Source organism: Sturnus vulgaris, chromosome 17, assembly GCF_052056855.1.
Source record: "Sturnus vulgaris isolate bStuVul1 chromosome 17, bStuVul1.hap1, whole genome shotgun sequence".
In the NCBI taxonomy this organism is placed as follows: domain Eukaryota; kingdom Metazoa; phylum Chordata; class Aves; order Passeriformes; family Sturnidae; genus Sturnus; species Sturnus vulgaris.
Genome location: NC_142259.1, coordinates 2,338,435 through 2,366,386, shown reverse-complemented (window position 1 = coordinate 2,366,386; position 27,952 = coordinate 2,338,435). Strand labels below are relative to the sequence as shown.

The window sequence follows — 27,952 nt, the reverse complement described above, 5'->3', positions numbered from 1 at the left end:
GGCTCGGGGTGTCCGGTCCCAGCGGCAAACATCTGCCCAGGAGCTCCGTGCCCTGCAGCCTCCGGCAGGTTCAGGTGCTGCTTTTCAGGGAGGCTGCGGCTCCTTCCCATCCTCCTCCTCCTCCTCCTGAAAACAGGGGATGCTGCGAGGTCCTGGCGCTTTCCCCGGGGCTTTGTAGCCACTCCAGAAGTGGCCAGGGAGGAGAAGGAGGAGGAGGGGAGTGTGTGTGAGCAGGGAGAGATTCCGAGGGGAGGATCCCTGGGGATGGAGCCCCCGCAGAGCCCGCTAGGTGAGAACTGGGCAGGTTTGCTGTGACAAAGCTGCTGGGGAGGGGGATTTGTGGGGGGAGAGCGGGGGAACAGAGACACACAGAGAGAGAGAGAGAGAGAGAGCGAGCAGGGGAGTGTGCAGCTCCTGCCGCTGCTGTCAGAGCAGATCTGGCAGCTCTGGGGGAAGCTCCCAGCTCTGCACTCCGAGCATCCCGGATCTGCAGCTCCAATTGCCGGCAGCGCACTCATGGCAGCGCCAAATGGGTTTATTTCTCCGCCACCTCCCGTTTCTCTCTCTCAGCAATAATTCACCTGAGGGCTTTTTTTGCCCTCACCTCCCTTTCTCACGCTCTTTGTTGATGTGGAGAGAGGGGAGGAAAGGGCGTTCTGGACAGCGCGGATTGCTCTGGGCGGCTTTTTGAGGCGTGTTTTAAAGAGCCGGGGAGAGGAATAAAGAAACAGGAAAAAAAGAAAAGAGAGAGGGGGAAAAAAAAAAAAGAAAAAAGAAGAAGACGGCACAAAGTGGTGGCGGTGGCAGGAGGAGGCGAGGACAGCAGAAGAGCCGGGGGACAGCGGAGCTCCGCGGTGGCCGGAGCGGGGCGCGGAGTGGCCGCGGGTGCGGACCATGGGCTGGCGGCTGCTGCTGCTGCTGGCCCTGGCGCTGGGCGGCCGCGTGGCCACGGCGCAGAACGACACCGAGCCCATCGTGCTGGAGGGCAAGTGCCTGGTGGTGTGCGACTCCAACCCGGCCCCCGACGCCAAGGGCTCGTCCTCCTCGCCGCTGGGCATCTCCGTGCGGGCCGCCAACTCCAAGGTGGCTTTCTCGGCCGTGCGGAGCACCAACCACGAGCCCTCCGAGATGAGCAACAAGACGCGCATCATCTACTTCGACCAGGTGAGCGCCGCCATCCCCGGGTGCGGCATCCCCCGCGCACCAACAGGTGCTCCTTTCCCGCATCCCATCCCCGCTGCGAGTTGGGAATCCGCCCCGGGGAGGAGGGGAAGGACGAGGCGAGCTGAGCCCGGGGGGCTGCAGATGTTCCCCGATCGTCCCCCGGCCCCTCCGCACCTGCGGCCCCGGGAGAGGCGGGGATGAGCCCGGGAGGTGCCGGGGCATTAGTGGGGTGACATCGGCCCGAGGGGCTGGGGACACGGGGATCTCTCTGTAGGGTTTAGGTGATTTGTGCAGCTTTTGAGAGAGGGAGAAGAGAGAATTCGAAGGGAAAACCTTTTAACTTTCCCGCACAATTGGCGGTGCAGCTCCGCTCAGCTCAGCACCGATATTAACGCAGATACCAACACGCGTTTTCATCCCAGCTCCCGTCCTGGGGCGAGCCCGAAGTCTCTGAGACTGATGGTTCTTCTTGTTCCTGCACCCTGCTGTGGCGAGCAGTAAATCGTGGTGACAGCTGGAGCCAGATGTGCCACACAGCTCAGTGCTGGCACTGTAAATGACCCTAAAACTCCATGGACAGCCCTAAAGGCTTCCGAGGGCTGTGCCTGGCACAAAGGAGCCTGGAAATACCAATTAAAAATAAAGCATAATTAGGTGGAAAGAGAGCAAAATTTCATTACGGAGGATATGTGGCATATGGGTGATGCGCTCCTCTGAGATGCTCCCCTCTGCCACTTCTCTCTGTTCAGTTAAACCCAAATTATTATTAGTGCTCATAAAAGCTGAAGGCTCCCAGGCAGGTTCTGCTGGGATCCAGTAACTCAGGCTGTGGGCTGGGAACGGCTCGTGCTGTTCCGTGCTCACCCCTGGGTTTTTGGGAAGGCACTGTTGGCTTGGCCATTGCTTTTCAGCCACTCCCAGAATTGCTGCTTTCGTGGCATTTTGGGGAATGGTGAACAAAAAGTGCTTTTTAAAAACGTGTATGGAAGAAAGGACTTGAGGCTGTGGTATAACAGCAAGGTAAGAAATAATTCCCATCTTAGTTTATTTGTAGTAAAGTTGTCCTATAAATACAACTAAATCCCCATTTTATGAGTTATTCCGAAATAATCGAGAGAAACTGAATAAACCAGCTTAGACGTACATTAAAATGTTTCCATGGGTGATGGTTTCTAAAGTTCATAATCTGTATTCTTTAGCACTCACTACCTGTACTAATCCCCATGCTATATTTTTCTGTTTGTAGATCCTTGTAAATGTGGGCAATTTTTTCACGTTGGAATCTGTCTTTGTAGCACCACGGAAAGGAATTTACAGTTTCAATTTTCACGTAATTAAAGTCTACCAGAGCCAAACAATTCAGGTATGTTGATGAGCATGGTTATAAAATCTTCATTTAAGTTGCTTATTTAGGATAGAATATTTAATATGATTTTTAAGGAAAAATAGCTTAGTTTACAGCAACCTGTGGTGTCGACTTCCTAGCAGTAGAGTCCATTAATTTAAAATGAACAGAAATAAGTCAGGATCTTCAGCTCAGATAAATCACCACAACTTCACTTCCATGCCATGAATATCTGGGGGGACATAAAACATTCAAGAGAATGAATGAGCCAAGAGTAAAAGAGAGCTCTGGATTTCACTTAAATGCTGTTGAACAGTCGTGTTTTGCTACAGGTTAAACTCAGTGTGTGGAACACAGGCTTTGAGTACCAGATTTGAGTATTTTTGGAACAATTTGTGCCCTGGCACCTGGTGCCAGGTACCTGGTTATGCCCTCAGTGTGCTGAGGACCAAGCTTGGTTATATCCCTATAGCAATGGCTTCTAGGGAACCTTTACAGCAATTTAAACTTCTTTTTTTCATCATATAATGTATAAAAGGTGTGTGATACATTAGAGAAAAGGGGTAATTGTGCACGTCCTTCTGTAGCTTAATAGCAACGGAGCTGCCTAATTAAACACGAGAGGGGAAAACCTTTAAATTCCTGAACATCCCCTTGCTGAGCCAACAGCAAATTCCTTGAAGTAATTCCTTAATCTCCCTGCCAGGGCAGTTGCTGTGACACCTGCTGGCTCTCCAGAGCTGGAGGAACATCTGTGGCTTCCCTCATTTCCACCTTCACGGGGGTGTCTGCTGCCTTTCCCTCCTCTCTCCTGCTCCTGGATGTGCTTTTGAGCCTGCCAGGCTGGGCTGGGATGGATTTCTGCAGGAGGAGGGATCAGAGATTTCTCTGTGGCTGCTCTGGGGTGCAGGGGAAGCTCCAGGGAAAAGTGGAGATGGCAGAGAGCTGGTGAAAGCCACCATCCCATCCCTGGTGAAATTCCCCTTCAGTTTACAGTGGAAAATCCCAATTCCAATCAGCTCAATGACAAAGCCTTAAATGAAGTATTGACCTCACAAAAATCTCTATAATGAGCTTATAATCTGTTTAATGTGCTCAGAATGTGTTCTTTTCACTCTCTTGCCTGCTGAAGGCTGAATGACTGTATGTCAGCCACTTCAGTGGGTTTAAAATGCTCATTTCCAAGAAAGGTGTCAAGCCTCGGGTTCTGGAAGTCCAGCTCAGACTCTGGCATTTCACAGAGCAGGAGCTCAACCCTGGGAGTTTGGGGCTCATGGCAGGGCATGTTCCAGCCTGTGGCATGGCTGAAATCTTTCATGGGTAAGAGATTCTGAAGTGATGGATGGGTTTGCTTGGCTCTGTTTGGGAAGAGTCAGAGTGAGGCCAGCCCATGCAAACCTGTCAATGTGTCCTCTGTTGTGATGAAATTGCTGTCAGATGATTCCAGGGGAACCTGATGGAACAGAAAGAGTGAGAAACCCAAGCCAAGCCATGAATAAAGCCTTAATGCCCTTTTTCTGTGGGGTGAATGGGGAGGAGAACCAGGAGCCATTTCAGTGGATCAAACAGGTTTGAGTCTCAGCCACATCCAACCCCACTAAATCCTGCAGGCTTCCCACACCTGTGATGTTCCTCTGCCCCCACAACATCTGTTCGAGCCATTAAATATCATTAAACTGCACTTGGCTCCCTGGAGACACCTGATTAAATGCATTTTCCAGACAGGTGAATCCCAAATAAATACCAGCCTCTGCTGCCCTGACTTCTGCTGAGCACTCATTTATTCTGTGGTGACTCCCATTAAAATTAATGGGACCATATGCAAGGCCAGCACAGTGGATGTGGGTAAGCATCCCATAATTCACCCCCTGTGACTGCATTAGAGCTGCTTGGAGGGGAAAAACAGCAGGGCTGAAAGCTTGCCGTGGGGGAAATGAAAAATGCCTGGATCTGCCCATTTCCCCAGACCCTGCCCATCTTTATTTAGAGATGCTGCTCTCAGAGCAGAGGCTGTGCTGGCTTGCAGGAGTGTTTGATAGAAGAAATGGAATCAGTTTATAAAGCTAAAAATCTGTTCTAAACTTCAGATCTAAGCTGCCATCAGCACTGAGAGGGACACACTTTTTATTCCCAGTGAACTGTAAGCTCCCAGCCCACTGTGGTGCTGCTGACACCTCGTGGAACATCTCTGGGTGCCCAAATTTCTTGAAAATATTTATATTTTTTTCTCTTGTGTAACTAAATAACCCTGGAGACAGGCAAAGTGATACCAACTGAGGTGATGCCTCACTGAGCTGCAGGTCCAGGTCATGAACATCCACGTGCTTGTACCAAATAAATGTCATAATTAGTTTAAAACAACCCAAAAAGCACTGAAGGTTGCACTGTGGGCAATGTTCAGGGGTAGCTCTTGATGCTTTGCAGTTCTTTAGAGCTTTTAGGAGCTCTCTTGCAGGTGAATTTGATGCTGAATGGGAAGCCAGTGATCTCTGCTTTCGCTGGGGACAAGGATGTCACCCGTGAAGCTGCCACCAACGGGGTCCTGCTGTACCTGGACAAGGAGGACAAGGTTTACCTGAAGCTGGAGAAGGGAAATCTGGTCGGTGGATGGCAGTACTCCACATTCTCTGGCTTCCTGGTCTTCCCCCTGTAAAGTCAATTTTCCTGTGACCTTCATCCAGGTGTGGACTCATCCTTGCCTCTGTTTCATGAAGATCATTTTGTCCTCATGGGAGTGATGGTTCTTTATTGCTTTCTCATGGGTGATTTTGGATTCTCTCCATGGATTTTGGCCCCATCTGAACTACTCAGAAGTTCCACAGAATTCTGTGTGCTCAAATAAAACACCTTTGGACTGAGACTAAAGCAGACAATAAATATCAATGCTTAAGGTTACAGTCTAAAGCTGCCTGCAAGATTTATTCCAATTTCATTTCCTGGACTTACTGGATTCGGGGAAGAAGTGGATTTTCTCTAACTGTGCAAAGACTGGCACCAAGTCTTTCATGTAGGAGAGTTTGAGCTCAGACTTCAAGCAAGAGTTTGTGCTGCTGCCAAAGAACTGTGTATTGAAATATTGGTTGTGTTTCTGTCCTGGGACTGCACTGCCATGATCTGTTCCATTGTCTTAGAGAGGTAATTCTTATTGCTAAGTGGCTGACCTGAGTTCTCCCCTGTGTGTTGTGTGTTGGATGGTTCACCCAAATATTTAAGCTCAGTCACAACCAGGTGCAGCCTGCATCAGTCTGAGGGGTTATGGATGGGTTTTGGTTGGATATGGAAGGGGTTCCTCTTTTCCACGTGCTGATTCCTAAGAGGAAAATCAGATTATAACAGATTAGAGCAGATTAGAAACAGATTATAACCATTCAGGGTTGAAGGTGGTCATTCAGGCACAACTTTGCTAAACATCTTTGTCCTGCAGGACACCTCACACTTTTTTTCAGTTTTCATTAACTTGATTGATAATTACTGCTTTATTCAACTCCTGAGGGATTCCTTCCTTACACACAACCACTTTGTCAGCTGGAGATGAGATCCCCCTTGTTTGTGTTTCTGTGTATTTTCCAATCCTTCTGTTGTGTTAAAGGTCTTATCTGGTTTTGCCTTAACTCCACAGGTGTATAAAATTTTAGATAATTTGTTTAACAAATATGAAATCCAAATAATTGGTACCTAACTTGGTACAAAAGCTTCCCAGCTTTTTTGTACAGGTCATGTGAATTCATAAATTTATTTATTTATCTCATTGTTCCATAATAAAGATTAATATATGGTAGCTGAATTTTTTGACCTTTAGAATTTGGGAGTTGCTTCATGCTATTTTTTTATTAGATATAATTATCATATGCAAAATGAAAGTTTTTGGGATTCACAGAAAATATCCCAGGAGGCAGAAAAGCTGCCATGAGTCAGCCTGGCAGAATCCTGGAGGTAATCAGAGTGATCTAGAAATAACCTATGCATTTTATTTAAAAATAAAATTGAGGCAGAAATCGTGGTCTCACTGAAGTTGGTGTTAAGAATCACATTGATTCCAAAGGAATTTGGATGAAACTTCTGCTTTGGGTTCTGCCATCAGCATCAAACTCCAGATTGAATATTTAATAAAATGATTTTCACATGAGCTGCTAATGAAACCTTCACCCCAAAATACACTGAATTGATGGATCTTTGTGCCTTGCATATCATGAAGGATGTGGTTCTAAATTAAAAATTTCTGTGTACTTCAAAATGTTTGTGGGTGGAAGCACCTGGAGCATCCTGGGAGCTTCCCTAAAAGCCACTTTGGGCTGGGATTTGCTGCTTTTGGGATCTGTTTGCAATTCCTTCCCTTGTTGGCCAAGTGCAGTGTGTCCTGCTGAGATTTCACTGGTGGAAAATCTAATTCATGACTGGTCAGTGCTCCTCATAAAAATACCAGGGACTTGGCACAGCTTTGTGCCCAAATTCCTGCTTTTTCCTCACCCACCACAGGATATTTTGGGCTGGTTTTGGGAGGATTGGTGGGTACTCTGCACTCCTGTAAGTCAGATAAGAGGGGATTTTTTACACACGATTTTGTTCCTGTGCTGACCACTGCAGCTGGGGAAGAAGTGGAAGGACCTGGTAAGAAGGTGAAGGATTCCCATTGCTGAAAAATCTTAAAAAGTTATGATGACCAGTCAAAATGTGTTCCTGCTGTACCCCCAGAATGTGTGTATATAAATATATGTATATCTAAACTGCCTGGAATTGCAGATTTGCATGATGTTATAAAGAGGTTATTTGTCCTGAGAGTTTATTTCAGATGGGAGCATTGGTATTTTGTATAAAATTGGTAAAATCTGCCATCTCCCCTTGCCCATGGATATATCTGTAATGTAAAAGAAATGTTGCTACTGAGACAGAAGAAAAACGGCATTAAAGGTGTCAGTATAATTTCAGAATGATCACATGTATCCAACTTCTTTAATTTGTGAATTTATGATCTTCAAAGGCTGCTTTAGCATCCAGCAGCAATCCTGAGCTGTCTCAACATTGCTTTGATTGCCCCCCAGCAAAACATTTCTGATTTCTTTAGAGTCATTATTTAAACTTGAGTGGAGACACTGGGAAGCCATTCAATGAAGGGATACATTTTGTTGGAAAATGCTTCTAAAACCAGAATTACCAATTAATTCTTTTGCTGGTTAAAGGAAAGGTTTAAGTGGAGTTGCTGTCATCACATGGGGCTGAGCACAAGAGGTGGCATCTGGGGACAGGCAGGTCACACTTAAACATTTAAATAAAAACAAACTGTGGGGGTTGGACACAGCTTGAGCTACCAGATCTTGCCTTCAATTTTCTTGTGTTGACGCTCCCAGAAGAGAGGATGAGCCAGGCTGGAAAATAAAATTCCTTTTTCCCTGCCTTGCCGTGTCCTGCCACAGCATTTCCTGCCGAGGAGCAGCAGCTCAGGAGACATTTCACGTTTTACAGGGGATTTAAGATCAGAGGTTTGATTGTTTTCAAAGAACTCCAAGCCTGCATTGAGCTGCACTGTAAAGGTTAGAGCTGACTTTGTGATCCTCTGCAATTCCAGCAGAACCATTGATTTTGGGGACAATCCCCCCCCCCTGCTGCACAAGGTGAGGATCTATCCCCACATCCTTTACCCACTTTGCAGGGAACTTTGTACCTTACAAAGGTTAATTGTGCAGGAAAACTTTTTAGCCACCTGTGGTAAGGACAAAAGAAAGAAGTTACTTTCTGAGAATAACAGATTAATTTTATTATCAGTGATTTCTTTATGAATGAGAGGATTGTTACCTTTTTATCTGGTTTATTCATATTTTATCCATATTTTTTTGGTGAAACTAAGGGGAAAACCCCTCCCTCTTTTCCTTTCTTTCACTCCTCAGTGATGTAAATGCTGTTGATAGAGGCAGGTGTAGAAATCTGCTCTGTCTTTGCATCCTCTGTGCTGTGAAGAATTTGGGCTGCACAAGCCAAAAAACTGCAGAGCCCAGAAAAATCCTGTTCAAAAGAACTCAGTGGCAAAAGTATTTTTCAAAAGGAACCGAGGTAGCTTTGAAATTTTCACAAGCTCTTTTGTCTCTACATAAGAAGGAAAAACCAACTTTGAAACATAGAGAAGGAAAATACATCCCCTTTTTTTAACCAGGCTTTATGTGTGGTTTATGTTACATCATTTTCTAGCAGTGTCTGAACTTTTTATCAGTGGTAATTCAATCACTTTGGCCTTTTTATGGCTGAGCAAATGCTGTAACCTACTGAGAAAATGGGGCCAGGGTTTGGGAAATGATTCTCAGGTGCCAACACATCCAGTCCTGCTTCCATTCAGTTTGTTGAATCAATCTTTTTTCTGAGACAGGACGTTTTTTAAATCCAAAGGATGGTTCTGGAGTAAATGGAATTCTGCTGTATTTTCCCCTTCTATGTTATATCTAAATTCCATTCCTAGAAAGAGGAATACAGTGGAAGAGTTTGAAATGCCTGAAGAATTTCCCAATCAGCTGCCAGCTCTTTGTTTAAGCCCCAGAGGAACACATCTGCACACAGAGGACTTTTACAAACAGGTTTTAGAACAGAGAAATAAATGCAAGGAGCTCTATGTCATAATCACACCGAGGAGCTGAGCCATTCAAATGAAATATGGGCTGAAGAAAACAAAGAAATGTTCTCCTCTTTATGTTCTCCTCCTTTTATAGGGAGTTCTGAGTTGGGAACGTCTTTTACCAAAATTTAATAAACTTGCTCCCCCCCCCCCCCTTTCAGAATTTCCATCTTTAATGTCACGGGATCAAACATTATGGATTTATTCTGCTGATAAAATCCAGATCACATTAATCTCACCTGGTTTAATGATTTCACCAGAGGCTCATCCCAGTGTTCAAGCTCAGTGAAATGTCCAGGAAGATTTTGGAAACTTTAGCACCGGGGTGTGGAAGAAAAGGTCCAGGTTTCACATAAAAAGTGATTTTCTTTGTGCCTAAAACCCAACTGCACCTTCACCCTCAATCACTGCTTCATGATACGAGGTGGTGGCCAGTTAATTTTATTTGTTTATTAAAGATTTCTACAAATTGTAATTCTGGTGGTCTTGTGAGACCCTCAGGACTGGCCAAGAAGTGTCACCAATCCCTCCAGAGCTGGGGAAGAGGGACATTTTCATCCTTTCCTTTCCTTTCCTTTCCTTTCCTTTCCTTTCCTTTCCTTTCCTTTCCTTTCCTTTCCTTTCCTTTCCTTTCCTTTCCTTTCCTTTCCTTTCCTTTCCTTTCCTTTCCTTTCCTTTCCTTTCCTTTCCTTTCCTTTCCTTTCCTTTCCTTTCCTTTCCTTTCCTTTCCTTTCCTTTCCTTTCCTTTCCTTTCCTTTCCTTTCCTTTCCTTTCCTTTCCTTTCCTTTCCTTTCCTTTCCTCTGTGGATTTTTAGACAACCACAGATATTTAATATCAATATTGAAATATTGATTAACATTCAGCAGTTATTGGTACAAATTAACCAACTCAGCTCAGTCACCCAACACTATGAAATGTGGGCACATTTTTGACTTTTTAAAAAAAAATATTTTTATCAATAGATCTCCCTGGGCACTGAAGGAAGACCCTGAAGAGACCTTAAATACCAGAAAAATGTCAAAAATTCCAGGGAGCAGCTGCAGGAATTGGAGTCCAGTGGAACTGCTCAGTGCAACCCCAAATTCCAGCCAGAACAGGAGAAAACACGAGCTACAAATCTCTTTAAGATTAAGATCTCTCATCCCTCATTTCTTTGGGACAAATAAACTCTGGCTCATTTCTAGAAAGCCAAATAATGGAAACATTTGAAGAATGAATACCTAAAGCACAGATTTGCTAAGGAACATCAGGGCTGTGCAAGAAATGAATTCTCCAGCAGCATCGAGTGTTTTACTTTTGGTGGAGTGTTTAAATGGATTTCTACAAAAATAATAAAGGCTTCTGGAGGAGATAACTGCAAGCCCATCTATCTTTGTTGCCTTGAATTCAATAGTGGTTAAGTGAGATAGTCTGGGTTTATTCTGCTGCAAACACTGATTCAGTGGGCAGGATTCAGCTGTCAGCTCCTTTTTGTTCAGGAATTATTTCCCTGAACGAGCAGGTTCTTTTCTCCAGGTCTCTGAGAGACAGCTGAGGGTTCACAGCTCTGATCACAGTGCCAGCAACAGGAGATGTGCTGGCTTTAAAAGTCTGACTTGCAGGCTGCAGCCCAAACCCCTGGGTTTTGAGAAGCTGGATGGAATATTCTGCACACACACAATATCGAATATTGAACATTCTGCACACACATCTGGTGGGAAAGGCTTTTTTGTGCTTGCAGGTGTCAGTCCTGGCTCAGACATGGGGGTGGCTGAAATGAGGTTTCCAGTTATGACAGCAGCCCAAGATCACAACTGTGAGCACCTCTAAACTCTGGTGATTTGTCAGGAATTCACCTGAGATGAGAAATTTCACTGATCTGAGGCTTACATTGAAAGGCTGCTTAGCAGAGCAGCACAAAATGCAGCAAACACATTTTATGGAGAAAAAAGGTGATGGCTCACAATATTCAATTTTTTTTTTTTTAGATGCAGGGGGAAAAAGAGCAAAGCCTGATGTGCAACAGCACCTGCAAAACTTGGAAAAATAACGTTCAGAAAGTCACAACAGAAACCCATTGTTTAAACAGGAAATAAATCAATAACTCTTTATGCACTGCAGGTTGTGCAACTTCAGGGGCAAGCCAGGGCTGCCTACAAGCTGAGTTTTTTCCTCTGTAGTAAATCTGAGTTTAAGGTGCTCAAAAGGGCATTGTTGGGGTTTTTTCTGAGAAGCTCAGCTAAGGAATTTGCTTTTCATGATGCCCCAGAGGGTCCCCACAAAGTTATAAGTCAGCATCATTTTCTAGCTGCAACTGATAACATTTATTGCTAATTCTTTAAACCCTTCTTTAAAAGAAAACAAGTCTGCAACCTGCATGGCACCCACAGGAATAATCTTTCTTTTCCTCAGTTTGGTAATTCAATTGTGACTTGTAAACTTGTGCAGCTGTAGCAAAAAAAAAAGTCTACAGTCAAGTCTAATCTATGTTGAGGAGAGTAAAAAGTGCTTACCAGCACTGGTGTAGTAAATCCTGGCTGCTTTATTAAATAAATGTAGAATTTCACTCAGAAGCCTTAAGGAAGAAGAGTTTTAAAATATCTGAACAATTTAGCATGTCCTGAAGCTGAATAAAGATTGATTGAATTTCAGAGTGAGATATAAACTGATGACAAACCAAATCCCACTTAAATGAACTTGAAAAATGTGGCCATTATTGAGGTCTTGTGAACGGTGAGAGACAAACCAGGAGAAATGCCTGAGGATCACAATCCCTCTGCCAAAAAAAATAGACTCTGAACAGATCCCAAAAGCTATTTATGAGTGTAACTCAGATCTGGAGGGGTCTTTACATAATGAGCACTCATGAAAATGGGACAGGACGCAGCAGAAAGAGGAGCAAAGTCCAGAGCTAAAACCTGTAGGTTTAGTCCAGAAACAAAATCTGTCCAGTTTTAGTCCAGAGCTAAAATCTGCAGTTTTAGTCCAGAGCACATGGACACAGAGAAATATCTTCTAATGGAGTCACAACCTGGAAACCCCTTGATTCAAGGAAATTGATTTTTAATTGTCCATTCTCCAACCAAAGCATGGGGACAAAATTAATCCTGATGAACAAAGTTATATCAAATCACCACTGAGGTCTCCTAAACTTCCACTCACTGCCCTCTGCCAGGGCTTTCTGGATGCAGGCACAGATAATTCAGCCTTAAATAAATAGCAGGTTAATGTGAGAAACATTTACTTCTACTTGATAAAAAAAATAAAAAAAAATAAAAATGGGGCTATTTACTAAAGCCCCCTCTCCTCCAGATCCACTCCCTGGGGATAAAGAGCAGCAGGAAAAAGAGAGCTGGAGCTGCTCACACATGTGTGGAGTCAGGAGCTGAGTAAAGGCAGCTTAGGAATGACTCCACTGATGGATGGGAAGAGATCTCTTCTTGTTTGAGAGGGATTGCAAGGGCTGTGAACAGAGGGACACCACGTGTGACAGGAAAAGTCAGTGCTGCTGTGATGTGAGGAGGAATGTCAGGAGGAATATCCCAGTGCCAGCAGAAATCCCAGTGCTGGATCATCCTCTGCCTGCAGCCCGGATCAAAATAGAGGAGTAAAAGTAGAAAAATAACATTTCAGGGTAAGCCACTCAAAGCCTTTATCAGGAACAGCTCAGGGTTGTTTCTCTAAGAGCCTCTGGTGGAATCCAGATTGCTCACAGCCACTGAAAAATAAAAAATCTTCAGTATTGGGAAAATGCCTGCCAGAGAGTTTGGAAATCTGGAAGTGATTTGTTCAGTTAAATGCTGAATTCCCTCGTGTCCTCTCCCTGTTTTCACCCTCACCACGGATCAGGTCTTTAGGATTCTGTTCCCTGTTTGGATTTGGGTTAAAATCACCCAATTTCTCGTGTTGGAAAATAACGTGGCAGAGCAGCCCTGGCATGGGTTGTGCTGCAGGTCCCTCCCTTGGGGCTGGCACATCCCCCCTGAGCCCCAGAGGAGTTTTTGGGGTGAAAATCCCCGAAAGCCCCATTGGGATCCTGCTGGGCTGGGACCACTCCATCCCTAAGAACATTTAATTGCTTTATAACTCAGCAGCAAACTGAGTTGATTTAACTGTGCTGTAAAAGAAGGCTGTGCTGTTATTCCCTTGCAAGCCCTGGTTTGCTTTTGGAGCATTTAAAATGTCTTTTTTTAATGTCAATTAACAACTGACAAACGTGAAAGAAATGTATTTATGCCACGATGATCTCAATCCTCACATCCCTCAGTCTTGGAATGTGTCATCACTTTTTACTCAAGTGTAGCTTTTGTTGGAGGCTTCCCTTATTTCAGTTTTAATGAGAATTTGAGAATGGAATGAAAATATAATCCTGCTGCTTAATTCTGGCATGAGCCTAATCAAGTTTATGCATAACAAAAATGTCAAGGCTTGTATATTCTGCTAGAAGCCCTTACTTTTAAGCAATGCAATTAATTACACTTGAACATCCTAGAGGTTTATTGCTTCAGATAAAAGCATCCTGAGCACCTTCTTTGCTATTATTTCCAGAAGAAAAACAGTGTAAAATAAAGATAATAGAAGTATCTCTGACAGACAGGTTGTTTTTTCTTCTAAGGAACTGCGAGGCTTTAACAAAGAACCTCCTTAAAGAAATTTAGGAGCAGCTGCTTTGCATAGAAAATTTTGGTTTGTGGCAGCCTAAGTCATAATTTTCTTTATTCTGTGCCTTTAAATATAGCATTATACATTTCCATGGGTGATCTGGATGCCAGTTTAATTACCCAAAGTCACTTTATATAAGAGTGATCAAACTATTAAACCACAAATTCAGTGCTAGGGTGGAATGGTGCTGCTAAAACTGAAAAACATCCCTTTAGTTCTGGCAGCAATCCTGGCACAGCTGAATTTCCTTGCCCTGGGAAAGGTGTGGGGTGGGAGGGATGCTGGATGGAGCTCCCAGGAGGACACACAGAGTTCATCTGGGGGCTCCAGAATTACTCTAAACTGGATCTTTGCCTGGGATTAGGACTTTGACACTGATTTGATTGACTGCTGTGAGCATCTTGTGCAAGAGGGGGAAAAAAAAATCCATTAAAATGTTACACTTAAATAAAAGCCCCCAGCAAATTGCTTTGCTGCAGGGGAGTGTTTGCATCAGAAAGGAACAAGGACATAAAAAGTTTGGATACTTTCCAAATTTCTGGCACATTTATTCTGATCAAATGTGTAATTCCTGCTGCTCATTGTGCATTTTCATCATCGTGTCTGCCTGTGAGAAACTCATCCTGACTTTGATCACTTTGATTTGAAAACTCAGTATTTTTCCCCAACAGCCAGATTTTGTAATAGTTTCATGTGGAGCAGATTTTATTTTGTGGAATCAATGATATTGATTTCCCTTTAAATATAAAGGTTGCCCAGTCCCACACTGGATGCTCCAACAGCATTTCAAAGATGAAGTGACTGCCTGGTTTGTAAAGGTCTCTTCTCAATAAATCACCCTTTGTTTCACAATCTTGGCTAAAATGAGTCCTCAAGAATGAGTAGGGTTTGATCCTTAATAGAGAAAGCTTTATTATATGTGACACCAAAGGTTTTATCACTGGCCAGCCACCCTATAAAAAATTCTGGATTATTTTTGCTGGTTGATGTTTATTTAAGTAAAATACCATTATGCAACTATGAACAGCTCAGGGCTCCTCCTGCCCTCACTTTTCTGGGTCCTTCCCTTGAAAATGTTGGAGGAAAAGGTCTAAAGCAAGCAAGCTTCAAAAACTTCCAAACCTGTCTTTCTACCATCTGCTAAGAGTTTTAATTGAGAATATTTAAAAATATTAAAAAGTAAGAATACCTTCAGAGCCAGTCCAAGTTTCTCATCCCTTTTTTTGCTCTTCACCAAGATTTTCCTGCAATAAAAGAGGAAATGAAAAATGAGAAAAAAATATCTTTACACTCTTCCTTTTTCACTTAGTTACAACTTTCTTTAAAAGAATTTCAGAAATGTTGGACAATGGTAGCGATGAGGGGAATCTATTCCCCAAATAACTCCCATTTTCCTCAGTGAGAAATTGAAAGGCCCCAAGTTTTTATTCCAAATGATTAGCCTGGAATCCAGCTGGAGGAAGAATGGCTGCTTCATTCAGGAGTGAAACTTTTGAGAAAGCTTAAATGGGAAATTCCTGAATGGATCCTGAACTCCAAAGGGAAGGAGAAGAAAAAGGGAGGTGAAGCATTTGACCATGGGCAGCAGGAAATGTCAGAGTTTGAACTTTTTCTCCTCTCTAAAGCCAGGCTGGTGTCTCCTGAGCTCGGGGGTTCCCACCTTGAGTGATGCTTCCAGCAGAGCACAGAGGGCTGGAAAGCTGCTGAGGCTCCTTCTCCAAAGCATTAATATTTATTAAATACAATTCATGCTTTCACACACTGCTTGCTTTTAACAGGAGAGATTTTGTGCCACAAGGTGTGAGATGCAGCTTGGCAGCACCCAAAATGATCACAATTTCTCTTTCAGCTACTGAACATTCCACCAGGAAAAAGAAACCCCAAAGCCCCCTTCTGAATACCTGAATGAAGTTCCCTCCCCTACAGAATCCGAGACATAAAATCCTTGCAAAGGTCAAATTCATGACAGGAAAATTAAGGGAAGCACCTTGAACTTATAGAGAATTATGCTGCTACAAGTCACAGCCCATTTAAACTCCACAGGACACTTCCAACATAAAAACAACCCCAAATTAACAGAAGATCTGTTTCTGACAGAATAAATTCCCGTGGCAATGTGCATTGCTGCCTGGTTTTGGTGGAGGTGACACAGGCCAGGTGCAGAGCACAGGTTTTACCCTTTCCTTGGGGATTTTTTGCCTTTGCTCTGTCCCATTCCCTTAGCTCTGTGCTGTCCTACAGAGAGCTGAGCTGAGGATCCTCAGCTGAGAATCACTAAAACACCAAGTGGGAGTTGGGAATGTTCTCTCTGCACTCTGCAGGAGCTGGAATCCCTCCCAGGAACCCCAGGGGTCACAGAGCACCCCCAGGGCTGGGAGCAGCCCAGCCTGGCTCCCACAATCAACCCTGTCTGCTCTCATTTGGAACGTTCTGCCCATTTTTAGGAATTCAGTGAAGCCACACAGATTTTTTTGCCACCTGGAGACCTGGGAACAGATGATTTTGGGCCAGGAAAAGAGCAGGAAAAGCCCCAGGAAAGAGGAAGATCTCATTGCCCAGGAGTTTCTCTGACTTTTGGCTTCCTGTCCTTCCACTTTGTCCCTCCAAATCGCCTTTCCATCACACCAAACCCTGTTAGCATCTATTGCCTCCACAGCACAATGTTTGATATCCTATAATGCAATAAAAGTCAGCTGCTCTGCATTTGACATCTGAATTGTGTTAAGAAAGGAAAATCATTATAAAATGAATATGGAGAGACTCCACTCCTCTGGATCATTCCCTGCTGGAGGCTGCCCACGAGCCACTGAAGCCAAGGAGAAAGGAAGGACATCATAAATCCCATAAAGGGCTTTTTTCGTGGTCACATTGCTGGAATGTAAGCAAACTCTTGTTTACTCTGTTCAGTGCCACAATTACTGAAGATCAGAGTGCCTGCAAGGCTGTTTTACACTGTAAATTATTAGGTAATTAACCTTAATGCACCCTGCTTAAAATCTCCAAAATAGCTGAGAATATCCTTCAAAAGCAACAACACATGACTGCATCTCTGCTTAATTATAAATAAAATTAATAAAATGAGCCTCTAATGGAACGTGAGGGATTGGGGTGGTGCTAACAGAGAGTGTGCAGGAGGAAGAGAATGAAATCATCTTTCTTCAGAGCTGAAAGACACAGATTGATATCACAGAGATGTAAATAAAGCAGCATCGAGCCAAAGGATGCTTTCCTGGCAAACCAATCCTTTTTGTGATGTTTATTGCTTTCCATGAGGGATTAGGCTTCTTGTCTTTCACAACCAAAACTGGTTTATTTTTAGAAAAACAAGGATAATAAATGAATAACCCAGATGACCTATAAATAAAATGGATATTGTTGGAATCTATATCAGGGCTGCCAAATCTGGTTTTGTGGCAATGTGTTTTCTGGCAATGCCAGGCACTGTAAGAGCAGAAGTGGTGATTTCACTCATATTTCTACAGAAATGGGAGGAGTTTGTGATGCTCCACAGAGCTCCTGGGACCACTCAGACTTCCCTGGGAGCTCCAAATATTTCCCACCTAAGAATCCCAGCTGTGTTCAGCAGGAGAAAGACAATGTTAATTCTCCCTACTGGAAGATGTAACATGTGTTAAATGAAATATTCTCCTCTCTGTCTGAGGGGAGAGAGGTTTTACAACTCCTGGCTATAGAAACCTGATTTAGGTTTGAGGCTCTCAAGTTGCAGCACCTGCCTATATAAAAATCTCCTCCAGCCTTGGCAAAAATGAGTTTGTTGCCTTTTCAGCCTTCCAGCTGGCAGAAGGAAGAAGCTAAATTATAACTTATTCCCAAATAATATTAATATGAGAACCACATTATTTTCACAGTGAGGGGAATTGCTGTGACATTGCATGCAGAAAAGAGAGAGGGGAAAAAAGGGAAAGGACACATCCAGGAGCAGATTAGGGGTTACAAAGCAACTCTGGGTGGGTTTGGTTTTGTCTGAAGGGAGGAAGGAGGGAGAGCCCTGCTGACACAAATGAGATCTGTCACTAAAGGGAGGCATTCAAATAACGCAGGGATTTATTCCTGGGTGCAGGAGGAGAGCTGGAAGGGCTCCTTGGGTTCCGTGGGTGTGGATAAGTGCTGTGGAATTGATGTGATTTGTGCTCAGGGCACCAGGAGCATCCTTTGTGCTGGGTGGAAATGCTGCAGCTCATTGGGGCAGCGTGAAAGTGAGAAAAATTTAAATTCAGCAAAACCTCCAAGCCCTGAGTGCTGGAGGCTCTTCAAGGCAAGCTTTGAAAAACCCATCCAAATTGCTGAGAATAATCACCACTTCATGTTTGCCTATAATTATAATCTAATTACAAACCCAACCTTGCAACAAATTTTTAAAGTAGGCAGTTAGCAGTAAAGCACTTTTTATGCAATTATCTGCTATTGAGCTTCCCCATTATGCAGCAATTGCTACACAAATTTTCCTGTTGTTTAAGAACCACTTTTGCTATTTGCAGATTTCGACTGTAGCCTGATAAAACAAAGCCTTGGATCCAAGATCAACAGACCTGTTTTACATTCCAGTTCCCAAGAAACCATTGTTAAATATTTGATATAATAAATATTGACAGTGAAACTCTTTTTATTGTTTCCTCTTGCAGGCAAATTGACAAATATAGAGTTTAAGATATCATAATAATCTCGCCCAGCTCCATAATCACCCATTTTAAAATAAAATCTATTTAATAAATCAGAAGTTTATCCTTTAGTGGGAAACTTCCTGGAGCAGGAGGCGTCCTGGTGGGGAACATTCTGGATCAATGTGTGGAAAAGGACTTTACATTTCCTGTGAGGATAATATTGTGTATTTCCTGTGATTACAGACTGACTCTGTCACAATTTGATGACAGAGAAAATTCTTTCACTGGAGTTGGCTGAGGGAAAGGGGGGGGGATGTGGATTTGTCTCATCAGGCTCTGATTTGGCATTGTGAATATGGAAATAGCTTTGGGCAATTGCAGAAAATGGCACGAGGTGACAATCCTGGGAGAAAGGAGCAGGACCTGCTTGCACAAAGAAAATCAGCAGAGTTTGGGGAGAGTTGTGAGCAATTTTTAAGATTAGGTGACTTTTCCTAAAGCTTCCACACTGTGGGCAACAGCTCTGCAGCCCCACTGGCCCCAGAGCTGCACAAGACTTTAAAATATTCCAAAAAAGGCAAAAATGCTAAATAAAAAGAGAATAAAATTTTTCAGTAGCCTGAACTGTTTTCCATTAATAATTTCAGGCTGTACAAATGTTGCTGGCCAAGGAATTAAGAGCTGGCAGACAGACATCCCTTCCTCTGGAATTAGGGAAAAAATGAGGGTTTGTTGTAGCCCTGGTGAGAAAAACACAGAAACACCCACAGAAACCTCACTACACAACAAGAAATGTTCCTGCAGCATCAGGAAATCTGGGATACAAGCAGGGATGGGGCAGTGGGGCCCTAAATCCTCACAGGCTTCATTCCCACTCAGAAATGGAACAGAAACAGAAATGTCTTGAACTTCTGCAGGTTTCGAGGGTTTTAATGCACCCCATTCTGAAGAAAAAAGCTTTTTTTGTGTGTGAACACAAATGGGTGGTACCTTGGGGACTTTGCTGTCCTGGGGAGCTGTGCCAGTGCAGTTCACTGAATTAATTAATTAATAAAAATGCAGGGCTTGGAGAAATTGGGAGGCAGGAGAAGCATCCAAACTGCAGAGAGCAGCTGGGGAACATCCCTGCCCCAGCCCTGGGTACACTGTGAGCAATGCCAGCCACAGCCCTGAATAAATCACCACCTGAATAAATCAATAAATCAGCACCTGAATAAATCAATAAATCAGCATCTGAATAAATCAATGAACCATCACCTGAATAAATCAATAAATCAGCACCTGAATAAATCAATGAACCATCACCTGAATAAATCAATAAACCATCACCTGAATAAAGCAATAAACCACCATCTGAATAAATCAATAAATCACCACCTGAATAAATCAATAAATCACCACCTGAATAAATCAATAAACAATCACCTGGATAAATCAATAAATCAGCACCTGAATAAATCATCACCATGGGGGGTTGGTTCAGGGATAGCTCAGGACTTCTGATAATCCCATTTTTCAGAGTTAAAAACCAGAAAGATGCAGTTGAATCGACTCTCCTCCCATAAGTTTGTTAAAAGCACTGTTGGAAACTTTCTGGGGATGAAAATACAGAGAATATAGAAAATTATAGAGTTTTAAAGTTCGAGTGAGATAATTGAAAATGCAGAGAATATGGAAGAAAATAAAGAATCTTAAAGTTCAAGTAACATAATTGAAAATACAGAGAATATAGGAGAACATCTAGAGTTTTAAGGTTTGAGTGAGATAATTGAAAATACAGAGAATATGGAAAAAAATAAAGACTCTTAAAGTTCGAGTAAGATAATTGAAGTGAGAGATTTCTGTGAAGTTCAATTTTGCAGGCCAAAAAAATCCCTTTGCAGTCTCTTTTCCAACTGATTAACCAATCCCCACATTTGTGCATCCCAATCAGTTAATTACAGACCTAATTTGCATATTCCTGTCCCCCAAGTCCACCTACAATTACCACAGCTGGGAACTGGGAATGTTCTTTTGCACTCGGAGAATCCAAGCTCGGTTTCTCTCTTGTCTCATTTTTTTGTGCTGCAGTTCCCAGTGTGAGATTTAAAGTGGGCATTGGCCATTCTTCATCCAGAACAAACAATTTGAGTTTTTCACTGCAGTCTGGGGGAGTGGATCCGTTCCTGGAGGGTTTTTTTAGATGAATATCTCATGTCATTAATAAAGCTGCAAGAACACACAGGGATACAGCTCTTGTCCAACACTGATAATAGGGAAAGATAAAGTTTGGGAGGAAAACAGAATATTTATGTAGGAAATTAATAAAAAAATAACAGAATACAGCAAAGGAAAAAGAGAAAAATACTCACTTCCTCTACAGGGGGAAAAAAAAAAGGAGTTTTATGAGCTAATTCCTGAGAGATGATTGATTGATTGATTGATCAGATGGCCTCTGATATTAATTTGGTAAGATTATTTAGGTAAGATATAGATTTAGGTAAAATACAGATTTAGATAAAACATGGATTTAGGTAAGATTATTTAGGTGACATTATTTTGGTAAGATTATTCAGGTAAGACTGAGATTTTATCTCAAGATAGAGATAAAAATGAAGGGGAGAAAAAGCAAAGGAGGCACAGGTGAAAATGAAACTGTGTTTGCAGACCTCGAGAGCAAGATTCAAATTTGAGATCCTGATCCAGAAATTTATTTTATTTTGTTTTATTGGGTTTCAGCATCACCCACCACACACAGGAGTGATGTTCCCACCCTTTCCATCACCAGGCTCTGAACCAACATCAATCAAAGCTGCAGAAGATTTTTCTACATTTCTGATTTTACCAGTTTCAGATTTCATGGCTGGATAAAAACAAACAGAATCCTTTTTAAAAGGGTTTAAATTGTTAATTCTCCAAGAATTCCTGAGCCACAGCAGCGCTAATGCAGAGCAGAATGAACACACCAAGTGCTGGAAATCATCATTTAAACACAGAAATCCCTGGAATTAGAGCTGGAGCTGCAGTGGTTTGGAGGCAGGGCCAGAAATGTCTCTCAGTTTTTAATGATTTCTGGAATTCTGCTTTATTTTTATAGATGAAACTCTCGGAAGGTAGGAAGTGACAAAAACTGCAAAAAGTCGCATGGAGCAGTGCCAGCCCAGCCCTTCAGGCAATCTGTCTCCATTTGGGAATGAGAGGTAAGATTAAATATAGTTAAGATGAGAGTAGAACTTTTGTTTTTTGGCATTTGTTAAAAATGCTCTCCTTTTCTCACTGTTTTAATGAGAAAGTAACCTTTTGTGGAAAAAGTATTTGGAGGTTTTTGTGTTTTTTTTTTTTTTTCCAAAAAGTTGCTCATCATAGAGAATTAAAACTGCTTTAAGGAAGTTTTTTATCTTTGAGAGCAGCTGCCATTTAGAGCATTCTCAGGATGCTTTCAAACCAAAGAAATGAAACAGTTTTCCTATTTTAATTATACTCTTCTGGCTGAAAAGGTGCTACAGTAATTAATTTATTCATTCCAAATATGAATAAAGTCTGAATTACACCGAGCTTTCAGCTGCATTTCTGTTCAAAGTTCTGCAAACTTGGAATCGTTAACGTGGACAATTTCAACCAGTTCAGACCCTGCCAGAAAAAAATAAAAATGTTGATCTCATGAACCATTGGAGCCATCTGGAGCCATCAAGGAAATTCATTCCCAGACAAAACATTGGATCCAGCTCTGCCCCAGCCTGCCAAGCCCAGGGAGCTCCTTCCAGAATTATTGAGAATTATTTCTATGTTCTCTGACAAGTTATCCAGCCCCAGCTCCCTGAATGAAGTTCAGATCACACACAGAGACTTTGTCAGAAATAAATGGAGTTTCAAACTCAGCTTTTCCCTGCACTTGTCACTGCTGCTGCTGCCCCTGCAAGGCAAATTCTCAAATTCTCAAATTCTCAAATTCTCAAATGCTTCTCTCCCAGAGCTGCTCTTCCTCAAGGACAGCCCAGAGCTGGGCACCTGGAAGGGCTTCAGTAATCATCAATGGGTTCTGAGAAAAAAATACAATCTTAATAAGGTCAAAATTGTGGGGGTTTTTTGTTGTTGTTTTGTTTAGTTGGTTATTTTTGTTTGTTTCATTTAGGGGTTTTGTTTGTTTGTTTGTTTGTTTGTTTTTGTTTTGGTTTTTTTGTTTTGGTTTTTTTGTTTTGGGTTTTTTTGGTTTTTTTTGTTTTTTTTTTTTTGTTTGTTTTGTTTTTAATTTGTTTTCCACTCAAAAGATAAGCTTAGCCACAGATTTTTACTGTAGAGACAGGAAATGATTTTATGGGCAAGCAGAGCCCTGCCAGGGCTGCTGCTGTGATCCCCTGCCTCCAGAAGCTGGGATGGAGCTCCTTGGATGCCCTCCCTGTTTGGAATGGATTTTATTGCTGGTCTGCACTGTGGATTTTCCTGCCAGACGTTCTCACCCCTGGGAGCACCAGACTGAGCATTTTCTGAACCAGCAGAACTCAAATCTGGTTCTGTTCCAGAGACAGAGAAGAAAACCCTGCTGGGGAGGAGAGCCAGAATTTCCTGTCTGATCCCATCCATTTCTTTCTGTAGCAGTTGCAGGAGGTGTTTTAAAAGGACAAATATTTGTAAAGACCCAGCCAGGAGTTTATTGCTCCCTCATAACTGATTTAGTGCCTCTAATCAAAGGTTTTACCTCCCTCCTGTACCAAAAATATGCAGAGCACAGAGACAGATCATCTCTGTAAAAATGTCACCCACTATCAGTTCCTTCTATTAAAGTGCATCTTCATTGCCTGCTGTAATGATGAGGAATTTGGGCTGGCTCATACATTTGCCAAGGGAAGGGAATTAACAGCATCTCCTCTTTGCAATGGGCCTTTCCCAGGGCTGCCTTTATCAGCTGAGCCCAACCACTGCTGTCAAACACACAACATCATTTTTATGGGATTCTTCTAATTTTGCTCTTAATGGCTCGAGCAGCAGATCCCCGAGGATGTGAGAGTTTTGTGACTCAGCCTCAGGAGTCCCTGCAGCCCAGCTGAGACTGGAGACCCAGAAGCAGAGAAAAGAGAATTTCTGCTGGAATTAGGGACAAGCTGACCTGAGGCACTGGGACACAGGAGTGAAGATGCTGAGACTTCTGTGAGTGATGTTTGCAGCACTCCTGCGATTTTACAACGAGTGAAACCTCTCTGGATTGAGCCCTGAATCTTCAGGAAGAAATTGTGACCTCCCAGAAGCCAGGAGCTGATCCAAACTGTACCCACCAGCTTCTCCCAGACAGATATTTATAAACCCTGCTTTGTTTCCAAGTCCTTCCATGTGCATTTTCTCAACTCCAAAGCTGCCAAAGCCAGCTGAGACTGGCAGAGATTTATTGAAATGATCCAGGGCCCAGCCCATGTCCCCAGCCAGGGCAGTGTCCAGAGAGGGATCTGATCCAGTTCTGACAATTTACTAAATCCTTCATTACTTAAAGGATTACTCAGTGATTAATTCAGTCCCTCTGAAATCATGGTTCTATATATTCTGATATTTTTCCCTCCTGGAGTCAAGCTGAGCTGTAACAGATCCTTCTTCACTTTGCATTTCCAACTCAAATTTAACAGAGAGAGGCAGAAGTTCTGTTAAAGTGAACCAGCTCTAACCTTGATTTCCTTTCTCACTTTTCCAGCTCCAGAGAGAAAAAAAAAAAGCTTCTAATCAACAGGAAATACAATTTAAGTGTGGGAAAACTGCCTTTTGCAACTGCAGGCAATTCTAGCAAGTCTACTGAACCATTTGCACTCCTGTGGCATGGTTGGAACGCTGATATTTTTCAAATTTCACACTGGATACAAAGCCTGTATTGAGCAGCCTTTCCCAGCACCTTGGGATGGGCTCTTATTCCCTTATCTCTGCTGAACAGGGGTTTTCTGCAGGAGCATTTCTATTGACTGCAGAGGGGCTATTTGCAGCCTGGAGTTTTGAGGAGCTCCAAAATTCACCCTGGAACTCTTTAGTGCCCCTGGTTTCAGTGGTTATTAACTCTGAGCAGGCTCACCACAACACCCAGAACAGGCTCAGAGCTCAGCTTTTACCTGGGCTAATTCACAAAATCTTCCTGTCAGCAAAACCTGCATTTGCTCACTTTTGCAAAGTCAGGAGGAAAGTTTGCACACTGGCCTGGTGTAACAATGGCAGGGAATAAAGACAGGTACAACACTTCGAAGTTTCAGCAGCCAAAAGCCCTACTTTAATGTTACAGCCTATTTTTATTTCGTTTTCCAAGTTCTTGTGTTTAATTCTCTCTGGTGAGTAACTTTCTTGCTACTCAGTTCATTGGTTAGGAGGTGTTGGTGTGTGCACATGCTAAGGTTTTCTCTTTATAAAGGTGTTTATATTTTTTCTTTCTGGATTTTCAAGGGATAGACTTCTTAGTTTTCACAGATGCCAACTGCCTTTTTTCAAGAACAGATTGTTATGCAAACTGATTTCCATTCTTATGATTCTCTCTTATGGGAACTTACCAGGTTAGCTGTGAATTCAGCTGAAATAGCAAGGCCTGGTTTTATAAAACCTTGCCTTTATGAAGTTTTATTTACCTGCAAGAGCCTGGAGGTTGGGCAGCCCTGGCTGGGAACAGGAACTGGGGGAACTGGGACAGGGCACCTGTGGGCACTGAGGGCATCCAAACCTGCAGGGGATGAGATGGACAAATGCCATGCAGCTCAGAAGAGATATTTATATATATATATATATATATATAAAATACATTTCACAAAAGCCAAACAAAATTCTGACTTCAAAGGATTTGCAATGTGCTCTAAATCTGAATAGGGGGTTGTGTTTTATTCTGTCGTGAGAAGAAGCTCCTTAAATCCAGCCTGAAGAGAGAAAACAAGGGAAACAGGCAGGTTGGTGAGCAGGAGAACAAATGAATTCTGATTCTATGGGTTTGTGCTGCCTGATTAACTGATTCATTCTGCCCAAATTCTGCCAAGGTTTCCACCTGCCTCTGCCCCAGCTCCTGACTCAGCTCTGTTGATGGATGTTGACTCCCTACAAGATTTTCTAGCCCAGACAAACCCTGCAGCCTGGTGCTGCCTCTCCTAAGAACAGCAATTTCTGAATGCTCAGGACTAAAATCCACCATCCTTCCTTCCCTCCAATCTGCTGGCCCCAAGCTCTGGGTGATTCCCAGATTCTCTGCCTAAGGACCATTCCTGACCTCTCCTGCTTGATGCCTGCTGTGTTTTCAGGCTTCCAAAGCTGTTTTCTCCCAGGTCACAAATTCCTCCACGTGGGTTTTTCAGAGCTTGAGAGGTTTCACACCCCTGGTGAAACTTTCTGAGCATTTTGAATCTTGAAGTGTTCTGCTATACTGCTGCAGATTCTCTGGTGTCTGATAAACTCCCACTGTAGCTTTTCTCAGTTTTTTGGGAAAACTGGAATCAAACAATGGAAATTTTGAGGAGGCAGCACAGAAGGAGAGATGTATTTGCATAAACCTCCCACCCACCCTCAAAACGTGAGGGTTTCATTAGGGAACCAGGCTGAAAAACCAGAGAAAATATCCCTCAGGCAACTCCCAGTGTTTGTGTATCCTTGCAGGAGCTTGTGCTGCCTGGAATACGAAATGGGATTCTGCTTGGAAAGCCAGAGAATTCCTTGGAGAATTAAAGGAATACCAGACAGTGAAGGAATCTGTAGCAGTTACCTGACTCAATAGAACATTCAAGCATTTTTAGCAGAATGAGCTTTTCCATTTTGTGCTGTAAAAGCCATTGAAGAGCTGAACAATCCTTTAGCAAATGTCAGCAGCAGAAACCACACATTTCCAGTTTTTATGGAACCGCCCTGTGCTCACCTGGTTAGACACTGGGATTTTTAGCCAGGGCTTTTTTTTGTGTGGAGAACGGGCTCCTTTTGGAATTCCAGGTGCAGAAATCCCATTTACATCCCCGGGGAGAACCCAGCAGAACTCCTGGAGCTGCAGAGCTGCTGCCCCACAGCCCTGCAGATGTTTGGGGCACATCTGCCCTGCTCAGCACCAGGCACTGCTGGGCTGGAGCTTCCCAAGGCTCAGGAGAGGTTGTTGAGGCTCTGCCTCACTGAGTACACAAGGAAAATAAATTCCTGACCCTATTCCCCACTTTCACACGTGCATTTTTCTCAGGTGAAGGTTTTTGGAGCCGACAGCCCCAGGTGGCAGCAGGGAAGTGCTGGCAGGGATCAGCTGGATCCCAGCTCCAAGCAGGCAGTGCACACACTGGGAATGCACCCCCAGGGCACAGGTAAAACCTGCAAAGGATCCCTAATTCTGTAAATTTAACCCTGAAATCTGAGATACTGACGGAGATGTTTGTGGGGCTTCTTTTTTTCCATCAGGGAGGAGCTCAGAGGAATGATTGGGGCGCCTGGCACAGATTCCTGCTGGAATATTGCCTCTCTCTGTGACTCTGGGCAAACCACGGTGGAGCTCTGAGATTTTACAGCTGTGGCTCTTCCACAGATCAAATTTTGGCACATTGCTGTAGCTGCCAGTCCAGTAAATCTCTCCTGTTGGGAATATCCTGGGCTTCACTGAAGGATCCACAGGAATAACTCATGGTCTCACACCCTCATACATCAAGCAGCCATTCCAAGCAGTCAATACACAGAATGGTTTTAAAACTGTTCCAGCCCAAAGCAATGATTCTGGAAATAAATGTAACCAATCTTTAGTTTCTTTCAGATCAAAGCAATTTATGCTGTGACAGGCATTTCTCAAATGCACCCAAAAAACCCCAACTCTCATACAACCTGACAAATTCTAATTCCTTATGATATTCTGCCCATTTTGGTTCTGTGGTTGGTTGTTTTCAATTCCTTAACAAAAGAGTGATACAAGTTCTGTTTCCTGCTGATGCTGCTGATTCTGTACCTCTTCCATTTCCCTGATTCCACATTCCTCCTTCCATCACCAACAGAGACAATTTCATTACTGCACAACACAAATGGAACAAAAACCTGTGGCCCTTTGTCCATTCCCTTTTCATTGCCTAGGAAACCAGGGAGGATCAGCAGGGCAAACTGGGGGAGACACAGAACACCCAGCACCTGTGGCTGGATGGAAATGCAGCTCAGGTGTTGCTGCTGCTGTGACAGAAAAAGGAGATTTTTGTACCCCAGGATAAAGTGAGAGCAAATCCCTTCTGTCAGGGTGAACAGGTCAGGCCTTGGATCTGCTCCTCGTTCCCAGATTTGGCAGGGGAGGCTTCTGCACCATCCTACAGATGCTCATGGAATCACTGAGGCTGCAAAAGCCCTCCCAGAACATCAAATCCAAGCTGTGCCAAATCCCCACCCTGTCCCCAGCCCAGAGCACTCAGTGCCACCTCCAGGATTTGCTTGGGCACCTCCAGGGATGGGGATCCAAACCTCCCATGGCACCTGCAGGGATGGGGATCCAAACCTCCCATGGCACCTCCAGGGATGGGGATCCAAACCTCCCATGGCACCTGCAGGGATGGGGATCCAAACCTCCCATGGCACCTCCAGGGATGGGGATCCAAACCTCCCATGGCACCTCCAGGGATGGGGATCCAAACCTCCCATGGCACCTCCAGGGATGGGGA

The 27,952-nt window shown here is 43.4% G+C and overlaps 1 protein-coding gene across 1 annotated transcript; it reads left to right on the top strand.

The window, feature by feature from the left end:
• Positions 1 to 428: 428 nt before the first annotated feature.
• CBLN4 (cerebellin 4 precursor) lies at positions 429 to 7,440 on the top strand. Its single transcript, XM_014873808.2, has 3 exons — positions 429 to 1,164; positions 2,411 to 2,527; positions 4,965 to 7,440. Exons 1-3 carry the CDS (start codon positions 895 to 897, stop codon positions 5,160 to 5,162), a joined length of 585 nt encoding a protein of 194 aa, XP_014729294.1. The 5' UTR covers positions 429 to 894; the 3' UTR covers positions 5,163 to 7,440.
• The last annotated feature ends 20,512 nt before the right edge of the window (positions 7,441 to 27,952 follow it).

Coding starts and splice junctions, on each gene's coding strand:
- CBLN4 (XM_014873808.2), top strand. CDS start 895: ATGGGCTGGCGGCTGCTGCTGCTGCTGGCCCTGGCGCTGGGCGGCCGC. Junction 1,165..2,410: donor GCATCATCTACTTCGACCAG/GTGAGCGCCGCC, acceptor TTCTGTTTGTAG/ATCCTTGTAAATGTGGGCAA. Junction 2,528..4,964: donor ACCAGAGCCAAACAATTCAG/GTATGTTGATGA, acceptor GCTCTCTTGCAG/GTGAATTTGATGCTGAATGG.